Source organism: Prosopis cineraria, unplaced genomic scaffold (genome assembly GCF_029017545.1).
Source record: "Prosopis cineraria cultivar Desert tree isolate PC_DT_omini unplaced genomic scaffold, ASM2901754v1 PC6, whole genome shotgun sequence".
In the NCBI taxonomy this organism is placed as follows: Eukaryota; Viridiplantae; Streptophyta; class Magnoliopsida; order Fabales; family Fabaceae; genus Prosopis; species Prosopis cineraria.
This window is the reverse complement of record NW_026555337.1, coordinates 9,935,260-9,946,702: the sequence shown is the minus strand read 5'-3', so window position 1 is coordinate 9,946,702 and position 11,443 is coordinate 9,935,260. Positions and strand designations below refer to the sequence as shown.

General features: G+C 36.7%; 2 protein-coding genes across 3 annotated transcripts; one reads left to right on the top strand and one right to left on the bottom strand.

Annotated features, from left to right (window-relative positions):
- Nucleotides 1–776: 776 nt before the first annotated feature.
- On the top strand, nucleotides 777–4,542 carry LOC129313172 (proteasome subunit beta type-3-A). The gene is made up of 7 exons (XM_054956125.1): nucleotides 777–932; nucleotides 1,308–1,527; nucleotides 1,622–1,729; nucleotides 1,904–1,993; nucleotides 2,417–2,501; nucleotides 3,471–3,565; nucleotides 4,216–4,542. The coding sequence occupies exons 2-7, from the start codon at nucleotides 1,340–1,342 to the stop codon at nucleotides 4,262–4,264; spliced, it is 615 nt and encodes a 204-aa protein (XP_054812100.1). The 5' UTR covers nucleotides 777–932; nucleotides 1,308–1,339; the 3' UTR covers nucleotides 4,265–4,542.
- Nucleotides 4,543–5,149: 607 nt separating this feature from the next.
- LOC129313171 (uncharacterized) lies at nucleotides 5,150–11,382 on the bottom strand. 2 transcript variants are annotated; one of them, XM_054956124.1, is made up of 8 exons: nucleotides 11,109–11,382; nucleotides 10,049–10,104; nucleotides 9,813–9,937; nucleotides 8,712–8,871; nucleotides 7,832–8,187; nucleotides 7,180–7,671; nucleotides 6,371–6,473; nucleotides 5,150–5,766 (listed from the first exon to the last, which is right to left on the bottom strand). In XM_054956124.1, exons 1-8 carry the CDS (start codon nucleotides 11,175–11,177, stop codon nucleotides 5,637–5,639), a joined length of 1,491 nt encoding a protein of 496 aa, XP_054812099.1. In that variant the 5' UTR covers nucleotides 11,178–11,382; the 3' UTR covers nucleotides 5,150–5,636. The 2 variants fall into 2 exon arrangements, with proteins under 2 accessions (XP_054812099.1, XP_054812098.1); XM_054956123.1 differs by having other exon boundaries at nucleotides 7,808–8,187; nucleotides 11,109–11,381.
- Between the last annotated feature and the right edge of the window lie 61 nt (nucleotides 11,383–11,443).

The window sequence follows — 11,443 nt, the reverse complement described above, 5'->3', positions numbered from 1 at the left end:
ATTGATATCATATCTTTCAAATGTTAATTATAAATTTTCAAAACTCCCTCATTATGTCCCTCCTAGCTTCTTCTATATGACTACATCTCCTCTTTCATTTTAATCTTAATTTTCAAATTTTTTAAATATAAATTATCAATAGTAGTAAAAAAAAAAGTCATGATAAGATGTTAAATTTAAGTTTGTTTGGATATATAGAAAATGTTTTTAAGATAGCTACCTCAATTAAGCCCAACAAATATTCAAATATGACACAATCATATGGCTATATAGAAAAAAAAAAAAGTACTTTTCAATAGTAATATATCCATAATTATAAGTCATAGCAATTTTTGCATTTGGGAAAAAAAATGCTAAAGTTAGTGAAAGAGGATAGGATTTTTGTTGGGTCTTTTGTTTTCCTTTCTGCTGTTTTTGGATTCTTTGTTGCTTTTGTTCTTGATTGATTTACAGTTTGAATTTAAAAAAAAATAAAAATAAAATGCTGAAGTAGTTTCCGCACACATTTTGTTCGCGGACAAAAGCTCCTTACGTCCTCGGCACGCTCAATTCCGTGCATGTTTTTATATACGCCCAAAACATAGAACCAGGCCCAAATCTTGGCTTAAGTCCAAGTAGTTAGCCCATTAGGCCCATTCATAGAATCCTTAGAAAAGCCCATCTTATGGCTCAAGGTAGTAAGAGTCTAACAGACCCATTCTTGTTTCCATGTTCCATCATGGCTTGGACTTGGGGTGAAGTCCAAGCTAGCCTTCGTATGAGTCTCCGTGCTTGTTTTGTTTTTTCAAATTTTATATTTTTAATTTCTGCCGTGGTTCGTGTGTTCGAATTCGTGAAGCTCGTCCCTGGTCCGTCGTGGTGGTTCGTCTTCGTGCCGTGCCTTTGTGAGCTCGAGTTCCGTCCGACGTCGGTGGTGTGCGCATCATCTTCAGGTAACTGGCGTATTCTTCCTCTTTCCCTACCTGAAATTTCTTTTATTTCTTAGAATACCGTAAATCTGTATAGAAGGAGGCAAGCAAAGCGCTCATGTGCATTAACCTTTTATGCATATATCTTAATCGGTTAATGTTGGCTCTTATTTGTTTCTGTAAATTAAAAAAAAGCACAATCACTGAAGAACCTAAAATTTCCTTACACAATAGGAAATGCATGATCATAATTTGCTTCCGCTACGAGCCTTACGGATTTATTTTTATTTTTGTATGAAAAAGCTTTGCAGTTTTTTATTTTTTTAAAATTTAAAAATAAATTCAGTGGCTGATTCAATAAATTACGGTTCTATTTCACTCTCAATTTCTCGTCAACAGAAAACCTAAAATTAGAAGTGAGTCTCGGGAAGATGTCGATCTTCGAGTACAATGGAAGTGCCCTAGTGGCTATGGTGGGTAAGAACTGCTTCGCCATCGCCAGCGATCGGAGGCTGGGTGTTCAGCTTCAGACTATCGCCACTGATTTCCAGAGGATATCCAAGATTCACGACAAGCTTTTCATTGGTCTTTCTGGCCTCGCCACTGATGCCCAGACATTGTAGGAATAGTATCTACCCCTCTCAATTTCGCCTCTTGTTCTGGTTTTGTTTATTTATTTTTAATTTCTTATTGCTGTTCGCTCATACTCGAAGGTATCAACGGCTCGTCTTCCGGCACAAATTATACCAGCTTCGGGAAGAGAGGGATATGAAGCCCGAGACATTTGCTAGCTTAGTCTCTGCTATTCTGTACGAGAAAAGGTAGTCAGATTTCATCATATCTTATTGGATCAGAATTTTGCACATTAACTTACTTAATTGCTGCCTTGTCTTTGTGGGAACTTGTGATCTTCACAATGATTCTAAAAATAGGAAGTTCATATCGAAATTCAAATCATGCCAGTTTGAAATGTTAATGCTTCTTTTGCTATCCAGGTTTGGCCCATACTTTTGCCAGCCTGTAATTGCTGGATTAGGAGATGACGATAAGCCCTTTATTTGCACCATGGATTCAATTGGAGCAAAGTAAGTTGACTCTTCTTATAATCCATGTCCATTTTTGAAAGCGAATTTGTAATTAGCTCAAACTTGTAATTGCATGTTGGCTCTTCTTATAAAGTGTATTCATATTTCTTGTTGAAAAATTCTGTGCATGTTAGAGTTGAAATTATTTGTAGAACTACGTCAGAAGCACATTTAAACTCTGAGAAATTAAGATATATGCATGGACAGCAATACTACAAGGAAATGTAGACTGCACTCCCTCCCTTCTTATGCCCAACCATCGGTTCCGATATATATGAATAATGATAAGAATGCATGTTGTTTTCAATTTTCCTTTCCTTCCCACCTATTCCGCCTCTTAGTTGTTAGAATAATACGTAAGTTATATACCTTATTATGAGTATGTTTGTGATAATAATATCTTTGTATTTTTCTTGTATGCAGGGAGCTTGCAAAAGATTTTGTTGTTGCAGGCACTGCATCTGAGTCTCTTTATGGTGCTTGTGAGTCAATGTTTAAGCCTGACATGGTCTGTCGCTAAATTTAACTTGATTTAATTTTTATATGACTAGTTCTCTTCGTGTTTTTGAAAATTGGTGCTGTCATGTATATTTTCTTCCATGTGTCACTACTTGCAAGTAAATGAATGCTGAGTGAGCATCTTTCAACTGAGATGTGCAGTAACTACCAAACCTTAATTTGGATGGATCGTTCCTGACATTAGATTCAGACTATTATCCCTTTTTTTTTGTCATGCAAGATATTTCTTCATATTATTGAAATAGTCTTAAACTCTAGTTGTTTTGGTTTTTTTGGCCTATGATTGTTACACTATTGATGACGGATGAAGGGAAGATTCCACTTAAAGGTCACAGCATAATGACACTAAAGGATCTCAAAAATTAAAATTCCTCTAAAAACAAAGGAATAAGTTACCTCTCATATGCATTAAAACTACAACTTAATCTTCCCAATGATACGAGAGTATTTAATAGCAAGTCCAGAACACTTTTTTTTTTTTTTAGTGTCACTTTTACCCATTTATGGCTCTTGAGGGGGATTTTCCCAAGATGAAATTGTAGGTTTTAAGGTTCTATACAGATTGGCTTGTTCTTTTCCTCTTAATGGAGGTGGACAAGACAAGGTTTTGTGTGTTTGATCAACACAATATTGACGTCTGGAATGCATCTGAGGACGCACTTTTTTGTTGAGGACATGTCATGACTTACTGAATGTCACTATGCAAGTATGCTTCTGATGGACATTTAATTATTGAAGATATTATATCATTGAGTCGAACATCACTTCAAAAATTGATCATATTATCCTCACTCTTCCCTGGGAGAGAAGTGGCATAAACTCACCAATGTCCTTTCTTGTGTTCGTATATTTGATATTAAGAAATTGGTCCTTGCTCATCAATAGAAGTTAGTTTGGTGGATATTCCTCTCCAAAGAGATTAAGCTCATTTCTTTTCCCATGATTTCTCGTGTCTCAGGAACCAGAGGAATTATTTGAGACCATCTCCCAAGCACTGCTTTCATCTGTTGATCGTGACTGTTTAAGTGGCTGGGGTGGACATGTCTATGTTGCGTGAGTTTGTGATTCTTTTTTTTCTCTTAGTAGCTGGCAATATTCCTTTATGTTGCCAAAGTGCTTGTCCTATTGCTTTTATGCTCTTACACATTCTACAGCCAATTGGTTGGATGGTAATTGGTGTGCCCCTTTACATGTTTTAGGGGAAAATATGTTGCCATAGTACCTCGTGACTGTGTAATGATAAATGCTCAATCAGGGTGGAAGTTAAACACTTTTTGCTGCTTGGATCCACCTTGGATAAAATGTCACTGAAACATCGTGATGGAAAATTCCAAGGATAAATAAGGGAAACTTATTTTTGGGAGAATTATAATTAAGGATTATTTTATAATAAAATTTGCAAGAAATGTGCTGTGCACTATTATATTTTATATTGGTGTTAATTAATATATTGAGTTTTTGTCCCCAATTTTATTTTGGGGATTTTTTCCCCAAGAAGAGGAGGCTGGTTGTGCTCAAGTTATATGTTTCGATATTCTTACCTCCGGGTTACATATTTCTGAATTTTTTCCCCCTTCTTCAACTTGAAACTGGGGCTTTTAGATCCTCCTTAAATTTATATCACATTCTAGTTGTGTTTCTGTGCCCTTTCTTGATATATTTATGTGGTAGAGGCTGATTTGTCTATTGATTGACACTTGCAGTACGCCCACAGAAGTAAAGGAAAGGATCTTGAAGGGACGAATGGATTGAATTTCAAGCCACCCAATGACCCATTTCATATCATCATGTTGTCTGCTTAGTTCAGGAGCTGTATGGAGGAGATCATTTACGGCCCCTTTATGTCAATGGGTACCTTTTTATTGTGGCACTTTAAAAGGAGGCTCGGGATCGTTTAGCCTGGTCTCGCATGTTATGAATGAAATTATCAAGTGTTCAGATTTGTTTTAGTGGGTACCCTTTGTCCTTATTAGATGTGTCATCAAAATGATGAGATTGAGACCCTCTAAATTTAGCTTCGATTATTCTGATTTATAAGTGTTTAATCTGTAATTTTTTTTTTTTGTTTACATGATCAATTTGTTTTGTTTGTCAAACGACAGTTATACAATCTTTTTTTTGTTTATTAGATTTTACGTCTATTAAAATGAAGTTATTTAAAAATATGAAAGTTAAATTAAACTAAATACGGACCATCCAAATTCAATCTAAGCAGTTCATATTGATGAAGAGTACCTTTTGATGAGCAAGGAGAGGAACTGGTTCTGATGTACTTATCAACCATGCTCTCGACCAGATTCCACAGGAACTTTAAAATTACTCATCATAGAGGCTTTTAAAGCCCCATGCCCTTCTATGTTATCTCTTCGTTTGTTTAAAGACGTTTTACGATGGAAATTCAAGAAAAATGGCGTTCTCTTTGAAATCTGCCTAATCTTTCCCTTGACAGGTATGCACAGGCTCGTCTTTGGAAGATAAAGATGCGCCAAAGATGCCAGACTTCTCTCTGGTTGGCTTTGCATGATCGCCTCATTACCATCATCGAAGTAAAAAGAGAGGCCTTCGATTAAATTTTTTTAAAGGGTAGGGAAGAATTATCAAGCCGGCAAGAACGAAAACAATGGTGAAACAAAAAGGTAAAATGAAATCTGAAATGTTGAATCTTATTTTCTAGTGGACTCTCAAACCGTATTTACATGACCAGTTGAACAAATGCCTGTCGTAATTGGACACCATCTCCGCTTGTCATTTCGCACATTAGATACCTTTTACCTGAAAGCACAAGTATATCTAATTTCTTAAGCAGCCTAGCATCCAGAACTACTCTATCATGCTGGACTTTTGAGTTTGGTCCATCATTTTGACAACTATTGGATTGTAAACAACTACACACATGGGAGTTCAATCTATCAGTTGCATCAAGAATACGCAAGGAAACCATACACATCTTGTTACGACTAGAAAATAAAGGTACGTTATCCCGCTTTCAGGTTCCAGTGAAACTAGCAACCAAAACAGAAACAGATCTGAAGACTGCAAAACCCTCACAATCATGAAGAGACTTGCATAGAGAATGGTCCTGCCGAAAGGACAGTCTCTTCATCATGATGATTCTCCAAAACTTTCAAACTTTTTTGAAGAATGAAAGAATATTGCCTTGTTTAGGATCCTTCGGGTTTCCTAATTTCTTGTTTCCTCCTTTTCCAGTAGGATTAGGAGTGGCATTTGCTGATGACTTTTTAGCTGCCGGAACCCTGGAATTTCAGACCCAATGAATGAATTCATACATTCTTAATAAGTTGGATCATGGCAGTAAAGCATTACACAAGAAGAGATGTTAATAATATAAGCCAAGAAACCAGTTGAAGCATGAAGGGAGTCTCAAGCTATAGAATTCTCGCTGTAGAAGTTGTCAAAGACGGAGAACTGATAGGTGACATGAGTGGCAAGCTATGTATACACTTAAATTGTTCACATAAGAGGGAAATCATAATTTAAGCGGTTCTTTTTACATTACAAATATGTTTCACTTCTTATATAAAAAAACTTTTAAGTAAATATAGAGTTGTTTTCTCAAGACTAACTGACCTTAAATGGCTGAGTAACTTGGCTTTTCTTGTTTAAAAACTGACAGAAATAATTCACACAGTTTCTGGCAAAATGAATGCATATTTAAATTAAACAAATAGATGACAAACATGGCAAACAAAACATTCCAAAACTCATGGAATCTTCCTCCTAGTTCATCCAGGAGGCAAGGTGCTATTGACTCCAAGAAATCAGTGTCTGTACCAGTTAAATCAATGACAAAGATTTACATTATCTTACAATGAATAAACAAAAAGAACGAACTCTAACCTGTTGACAGTAGTGGTAGATGCATCCTTGTCATCTTTCTTTGTGGTAGCATTATCAGCTTTCTTTGCTTCTGTTTCCTCCCCCTCCCAGACAACTTCCGTTACTGGAGAAAAGATTAGCATGCAAACAAGATACAGATAAGATAATAAAACAGGATCCTTGCTACAATAGGACTGGAATAACACTCGAATTACTGATACTGATAAAATGAAACAGAAATTAATCCCTGGACAGGTGCTTTAACGCCCAAGTTACACCAATATCACAAAAGTGGCAACAAGAATCACTTAAGTACAAGCGCAGAAAAACATACACAACATACCCAACAAACAAAAGAAACAAGTCATTCACTAGCTTTCAAGAGGCCAATTCTCTTTACTTTGTTTACAGAATTCTTCATCACCCTTTCTCAGTACCCTTCAAATACCCTTTCCAGCCACTCCCCAAATGTCAACTCGAAAAGAAAAAAACGAAAGAAAATCATCATTATCTCCCACCTCCTTCCCCTCTCACTCCCATTTATTACCTTCTGTATGTTTGGGTTGCTTGAGTGGGTTGAGTCCATTCAAATATAGTAATAATCAACTTATGGATAATGAAATTCGTTTGGGATTTTAATATGAACAACCCCCAAAGCATGCAAAAAGTGCAGGCATTAAGTCCGCATTAAAAAACTAGAAAATTGTCTTCTAATTTGAAAAGGGAGAAAATACAAGCTACTCTATCACATTCACACATACTTACAGCCCATATTCTGAGGCAATAATGAAGCTGTATTGTTGAAATATTGAATCTATGCATACAAGTACCTTCTCTCCCGCGTTCATCAATCCTTGTTTTCAACACTTTTCTCCTCTTAGGTGAACAAGGAGCAGTATTGTCTAGATTATCCTTCTTATTTACACCAACTTCAGGAGCATACTTTTGAGTTTTATCAGCAGATGACTTCCCAATACTAGTGCACTTGCTGATAACTGAACTATCTTCCCTCGGTGATTGGTTTGTGCTCTCTTCCTTGACCTTACACTTATTGTCAATTTGCAAGTTGTTTGAAGTGCCATTCTCTGATGAACCTTTATCATCATGTTTGTGGTCCTGTGATGTCAGTCCTTTTGGTAATTCAGGTGATGCTAGACTAATAACATCTTCCTCATCTTCATCTGAGAAATCAAGGACAACCCTCCTTTTCCTGGAACGTTCACTAGCGGATGATTTCCTCAAGGTAAAATCTTGACTATCATTATCACTGCTGCCAACATCTCCTCCTTCACGAGCACTGATTTGGGCTTCTGCACTAGCAACTGTAAGGGGGGGGGGACAGAACTTTAGTAATAATGATTATACTGAAGATGCTTTGTATATGTTGCTGTTACTATCACCCAAAAAAATTGATGATCTGGAACAAACCAAAGGGAATAAACTGCAATGAAAACCAACCGATAGAATTTGACACTGCATTACTATTTTCTACAGGCACAGATGAAGGCTTGGATTTTGCAGCTGCACGACCCCATAGATTTGCCAGTGAACCTCCAGAAGCAGAGCTTTTATCAGCTTGCACTTTCTTTTTTACTGTGGGCAAGGGGAAGGACTTTTCTTTATCTTCAGGCTTATTGACATGCTCAGACATTCTTGCATTGACTGTACTGTTGCTTTCACTTTTGACATCTTTCAGCACATTATGTGATTTTGGAGCAACTTTGGGAATGGACTCCGGTACACCCAGGTCTGCTGCAGGTTTTGCCTGTTGAGCAGCAGGAAATGATTGTGGGCTGTCCGCATTCCGTCGAACAAAAGAATTTGAAATCCCACAGAACCTAATAAATATAGAAGTCAGCACCCAGAGAGCCCCAAAATGTCTCCAAGTTGTAAGGGAAAAAATAAGGACATCATATCTAATGCAAGGACTGATATATGACGCATGTGCACAGGAAGAACACTAAGTAATGGGCGGAGAGAGATTTGATAACTAGAGCTTCAATTGGGTGCATTCTACATTGAAATGTAGGGACGTTAAGATCTGAAACTGGAAGTAACCAGTCACTATAACGCGTCCCCAGAAGATTGAGAATTGATATCTTAAAATTGGGACTGATTATTAAATGTTGATCCAAATAATTTTGGATGGCATAAACTAATTTTAATATGTCATAGCAATTCTTCAATTTTAAAGCTGTCTCTTCTAGTTGATCTAAATACAAGGTAAATTTTCAGAAACATTTTCCCAAATTTTTAAAGGAAAAGAATATTTGAATCTCATTGGTCTCATAAGTATTGCACCTATCCCATCAATCAAATTGCTTCTTTGAGAAAAACAATTGTCACAAGACAAGGCACCCACCTGTTATCTCTCAAACAATTGTCTACTGAGGAAGGCTGCTTGAAGAGCTCCTCTGCTTGAACGAATTCTGCATTCCATAGCACAGCTGGATCCTTTGGAATGCTAGCTTGCACACTATAAACCTGAACTGAGCAATTACCATCAAATTCCTTTTGTACTTCTGCATAAACGATAAAGCAAGTAATTCCACATCATTCTTAGTCCTAATTGTCTGCGACCCACTCCATATTAGAAGTAAAATGAATAAGCTTAATTAAGCTGTTCATGTCAAATGACGAGAGTAATAAGAATCTAATCCAGATTTACTAAACTAATCCAGGTTTTGCAGAATCAGTTACCAAGTGACACCATAACCTCAATTGGAAAATGGAAGAGTAATTAATCATTAGTGGAGTTAAAAAAAAAAATATGACGCCATAATATATGAGATGAGTTAATTTTGTGGCGCTTTTAATTAGAGTTTACCAATATAAGCAGAGAATCCATTTCAACCCAAACATTTGTGGAGTTAATTTGAGTAGAATTTCGAAGTATGATTTAGTTCAGGCGTGCATCTTAAAATGTAGGCCAGTATAGGGCTTATTTGTTTAAGATTAACCAAAAAAAAGAAGTGATTTTGATTAAGCTACATGGGGAAGTTGTTGGGATAATTTTAAGCTAAGCATGAGGGGTTGTTGGAAGAAATTTGTTTTCAGCTTATTTTGATAAGATAATTGAAGCTAAAAATAGATTTTCTTCCGACAATTTCTCATGTTTAGCTTAAGGTTCCCTCAAAAACTCCCTCATTTAGCTTACCCAAAATCACTTTTTTTTTTTTGTTAATATTAAACACACAGCCCAATAATCAGGTGGATGTGATATACAGTTATAAACTGGAATCAATCCCACCTGACCAGGATGTATAACGGTATACTCTAATGCCCATAGACACAATCAAAGTGAAACAATCTGAACAACCAGTGTTTTCTGTCATTTTCTCTGTAGTTGTCAAATTAGACTTGCACTCGACCACATTATTGCTAATCTGAAAATATTTTGGAGGTGGAATTGCATCATAATCTAGAACAACCAGTGTTTTTAAGGATTGCAGAATGATCATACCTGCAAGCTTTGGCCCAGCAACAAGCCTTACATGGTAACTTGGAGAATCATTCTTTAACCAGCCAGACAACTTGTATATCACTTCAAATCCAGTTCCATGCTTTTGAACAAACTCCTGAAGTAACCTATACATATATATATATAAAGCTTTCAACTACTTGTAAAATCACACATGGGGAACATGAATGGCAGTTCCGCCAATATATTGTTTTTAAACAAGAAAAAGAAAAGCTTACTTCTTTGCAGCATCAGATGACACCATATAATTGCGACTTAGCCATTTGTAAGATACCTGAAAGATGTCATACAGTAAACTTACCAAATAAATTGTTGCATAAAGAGTGATCATAATAATGGAAAAACCATTGCCTAAACTACTTTTACAGAATACAGATAAGGGAGATAACCAGAAGAAAATCACAAGGGATTGCAAAGTAAGAGAGCAAAACAGAGACATTGGAAATTAGCAGATAGCAGTGGGCAAGTGAAGCATTTTATAGCATAATTTTCAGATAGGCTTAGACATGGACATTCAGCCATCTTAATAAAGACCCAATTCCCTTTATAATGATATAATCTCATATACAAGTTCTCCGACAAGAACGCAAAGCTAAGCAATTGCTTATCCATCAAGTTGCAATCTAGAATTCCATCTCATGTACCTTCATTCCTTTCCATAAAAGGTCTTCCAGAAAGATTTGTTGTTCTTATTCATAAAACGTTTTGCAAAATCTAGGCAGTAATTAATTTGTTTTTCCAAAAAACGCCCTTGAAAAATTGTCTGAACTAAAATGTGAATCCCATGCTTTGCTCAGATAGTGATTGATCATGACTCCATATAGATCTCATATGATACATAATTTCCCAAAAGTACAACTTCCTCAAAGCAATTTCTACAAAGGTTGTTACAATTTCAAATGCACGCCTAAATGTTCCGTTTATCTAGAATTTCAAGTAGTATAGGATGGTTAAGGGGTTGGAGAGTCCATGGTTCATATAAACCCCACGTTAGGATCACAATTCCAAGGTTCGCATACCTTACAATCGGACCATTCGCTCTCAGTATCATATTCCAACACCCAGGAGACTCACATTTCTACTAAATAAGAGAAATTAGACGACAGAGGGAAACCTTAACGAAACCCTCCAAAATGCAAACCCAAGAAAATAATTTAAACCCAAAAGTATTAAGTTGCAAGAAATATCGTGAATGTAAAATTGTTGAAGTAGTTATAGAATCTTAGTAAATCCGCGCAAAACTGGAAGATCAACGGAGGGGGAGATAGGAAGCGTTACCACTTGGAGCTTATCCGAGACGAGGGACTCAATATCTTCGAGTATACCTAGGGTTTCTGTCTGCGCCATTACCGTAAAGCCTATCAAGACGACGACTATGGTACAAACAATCGAAGCGAACAATTCCTCTGCATTCTGATTCTGATACAAAGTTGCATTTTCCGTCCGCAAAGGGCTCTCATTTTCCCGCCAACCCCTGCAATTCCGGGTCGCCTTCTAACTGACCTCGAGGTCCATGACTGGAACTCGCGGGTTCGGTCCCCATACCATAGAGAAAATACCTTTATTTTGCGTGTGGGCTGGACCAAGTCCAAATAACAAACTCACTCCAATTT